Below are 3269 nucleotides of genomic sequence, written 5' to 3' on the forward strand. Positions count from 1 at the left end.
AGGGCAGCCTGGCCCTTTGTTGATTCATTCATCCAACTATTATTTTCTGGGCCCCACTTGTTGGAAAAACAAGAGCAAGAAAAAACAGATATAATCCCAGCCATCATTGAAGTTTCATTCTTCTAAGGAAGAAAAATATTAATTAAATGACCACATGAATGAAAGTAAATGCATAGCATTAGTGAGTACCTAATAACAGATTAACACTCTCTCTGTGAAGGAGGGTCTCACACACAGGTAGTTATTCTAAGGATGGCCAGGGATGGAGCCTGGGGCTGGCACACCCTCGGCATGGCCTGGGCCAGGCAGAAGGCTGGGGGGCATACTTTTCTGTTAACTTTTTTCCTAGAAACTCCAGTTCCCCAAAACAAATGTATTTAGAATGGGGAACTTAGGAGGGGAAACCTAGTTTGCTCCCAGGTCCAATCCTGAACCAATTTCCCCAGAGCCCATGCTGACCCCCAAAATAAATAAAGCCTCTACTAGGCAGCCTCCTCAGTAACTCCAAGCAGACTTCCCCAGGGAAAATGGATTCTGTTGCAGCTCCAGCATGAAATTCTTCACTGTTCTGCAGCTGGTCAGCGTAGTTTCCACCCCACTCGCCATTCTTATTTTTTTTTTTTTTTTTTGAGACCGAGTGTCACTTTGTCGCCCTCAGTAGAGTGCTGTGGTGTCACAGCTCACAGCAGCCTCCAGCTCTTGGGCTTAGGTGATTCTCTTGCCTCAGCCTCCTGAGTAGCTGAGACTATAGGCGCCTGACACAACACCCGGCTATTTTTTGTTGTTGTTGCAGTTTAGCAGGGGCCGGGTTTGAACCTGCCACCCTTAGTATATGGGACCAGTGCCCTACCCTCTGAGTCACAGGCGCTGCCCATCCACTCGCCATCCTTAATGGTAAGTCTGGCCTCCTTCCCACACCTCTTGGTCCCCTAGAGGTCACTGAGCTATCAGCTGCAGAGACTGCAGCCCTAGGAATGACTTTTATTACAACTTGTAATGTGATGTGTGGAGAGGAGGGGAGACACAGAACCAAAATTCACACCTGAGATGACTTAAATATGGAGACAGGGGACTACAGCACATGACCCTAGGAATCCTGCAACCAAGAAAGCCTGGGCCTACAGGCTAAGGGTTCAAATTGGATCCACATCAGGACAGACTAAGGGTCCCTAGAGATTCCGAGTAGATCCAGCCTCTGGTGATGCTGAACAACCCAAGCAGAGTCAACTTTTCTGGACTTCTGTGCCTCCCTCTGTCCAGTGAAGATGAGACATAGGCACACATCCATTCCACAGCAGTTACGCTGTGCCAGACACATAGTTCCAGGCACTTGGGATACACTAACAGAATAAACAGAGACTCAGTTATCACTGAAATTGCATTTTAAGACAACGAAACAAACGTGAACATATTAAGTTCCATGATGCGTTGGCAATGCTAAGAAAGACAGAGTGGACTAAGATTGAGAATGCTGGGGTGGGCGAGAGGGGGTTAGAGAGGAACAACCCAAATTAACTATCTTGAGACTTCTGGAGACTTCAACCTCTTCCTTGGAGCCAGAAGATGAAATCCAGAGGGAGACTGAGCTCACAGATGCTCATAAGTCTCATGCTGGCATCCTTCAGAGTAAGTTGGTGGTGCTGAAAATTTTTCCAGTAAGTGATGAATTCTCCATCTGGGGAAGAAGTGACGCTAAGACAATTCCTGGTTTTGGACCTCAATCCTTCCTGCTGCACTGACTGGCCAAGACCTGGGGGCAGAACCATTCGCACAGCACTTTTTGGTGGGTAGTCATTGGCGGTGGAAGTGGGGCCTACACTTCACAACCAGACGCTAGCAGGTGAAGGGTTGGGATGTTGGAGATGTTCATTGGTTCCAGTCTGCTTACCCCTGTAGCCCCCAAAACATGAACATTTCAGCAGTGTTCTGCTTGGTAGATTATCTTTAGATATGAGTTAATCTCAGGCTGGCTTTCCCCAATTTACCTGGGAGAAGCCAGAGAAGGCAGATGCAAGCAATACCCAGAATTCAGAGGCAAAAAACAGTATTTGTCAAACTCCTATGCACCAGACAATGGGACAGGTGTTTGCAATGCTAATCTCTTTTAACTGGGAAGCTAAATTTGCTGGGAGAATTCCTGATTAATGGCATTTAAAATCAGGGAGTGCCTGTCAAGTGCTTATAGATTTGGATTCTGGGATGGGACCTCGATCCTACTTGCATGTTAATTAGATAATGACTCCACCCTGATCCCTTCCACCTAAGGGATATGCTCTACAACTGGCTGGCTGCTTCTCACCATGAACTCTTTCTCTGCCCCTTACTCCCTCCATCCCCTTGGTCCCAGCTGCCCAATTCACTGCTATAGCCAGCCCAGGATGAACCATGTCTCCAATGAGGACTTTTCTAAGGAGACTTTCATCTCCAGAGAAGAGCTGGTTTCCAAAGAGGTTGTGATAAAATCTACCAGACAAAAAAGTCAAACACCTGAGCTGCTTCACCCTGTGCCACAAGAGGACAGTTTCAGAAATGCTGAGCTTCAATTAGAAGAGACTATAGAACTCACTCCCAGGGCTGGTAGGAGCCCCAGGGAAGGGGGAAGATAGTAACAAAGTGAGGGGCTGGAGCTACTTGGGTGGAAATGGGGGGAGGGGGTTAGAATGAGAAAGAAAGCTATGGGAGAACAAGAATGAAATGTAAGTAGATTCAAAGGATCCCTTGATTGCCAGCACTGTGGAGGGTTGTTGCTGGGGTGCAGAGACAGGAGGGAGGTGGAACCTACTTAACTTGACATTTCTCTCCCAATATTGCCCCAGCAACCACCTCAGAGGGAAAACTGGCCAAACTCAGCCGTAAAATTGGGAAGAATCTGGACAAAGCAATGAAAGAACTATCTGGAAAGCCTATGGTGCCAATGATGTCGTGAGGGCCTAAGAAAGAAGATGCCTGAATCCCAGACTGGAATGTAGGGGGCTCCTGCCACACTCCACTCACCCAAGGCCACATCTCACTCCCTCAAATTCACACATGAAAGCCTTGCTTCTGAAGGTTGACTCTGTGCTGGATTTGTGGGGCCCAGGAAGGGAGGCAGAATGCCCCATTCTACTAGGATTCTTCCCTGGTTTCCCTTTGAGTTTAAACCTCTCATCCTCCTCGGTTTACAAACCTGCTGGAGTCTCCGCATCCCAAACATCCTTGGCCAAGTCTTGGCCCTCCTTGGGCTGCCCCCACAGAGGCATTCCACACCCCTGCAGCCCGACCACTGCCAC

General features: G+C 48.1%; 1 protein-coding gene across 1 annotated transcript; it reads left to right on the forward strand.

Moving 5' to 3' along the window:
- Positions 1 to 550: 550 nt before the first annotated feature.
- Positions 551 to 2926, forward strand: LOC128561319 (glycosylation-dependent cell adhesion molecule 1-like). The gene is made up of 3 exons (XM_053555366.1): positions 551 to 609; positions 2348 to 2577; positions 2817 to 2926. Exons 1-3 carry the CDS (start codon positions 551 to 553, stop codon positions 2924 to 2926), a joined length of 399 nt encoding a protein of 132 aa, XP_053411341.1.
- Positions 2927 to 3269: the final 343 nt, after the last annotated feature.

Source organism: Nycticebus coucang, chromosome 12 (genome assembly GCF_027406575.1).
Source record: "Nycticebus coucang isolate mNycCou1 chromosome 12, mNycCou1.pri, whole genome shotgun sequence".
Classification (NCBI taxonomy): Eukaryota; Metazoa; Chordata; class Mammalia; order Primates; family Lorisidae; genus Nycticebus; species Nycticebus coucang.

Coding starts and splice junctions, on each gene's coding strand:
- LOC128561319 (XM_053555366.1), top strand. CDS start 551: ATGAAATTCTTCACTGTTCTGCAGCTGGTCAGCGTAGTTTCCACCCCA. Junction 610..2,347: donor TCCACCCCACTCGCCATTCT/TATTTTTTTTTT, acceptor CCTTGGTCCCAG/CTGCCCAATTCACTGCTATA. Junction 2,578..2,816: donor AGAACTCACTCCCAGGGCTG/GTAGGAGCCCCA, acceptor ATATTGCCCCAG/CAACCACCTCAGAGGGAAAA.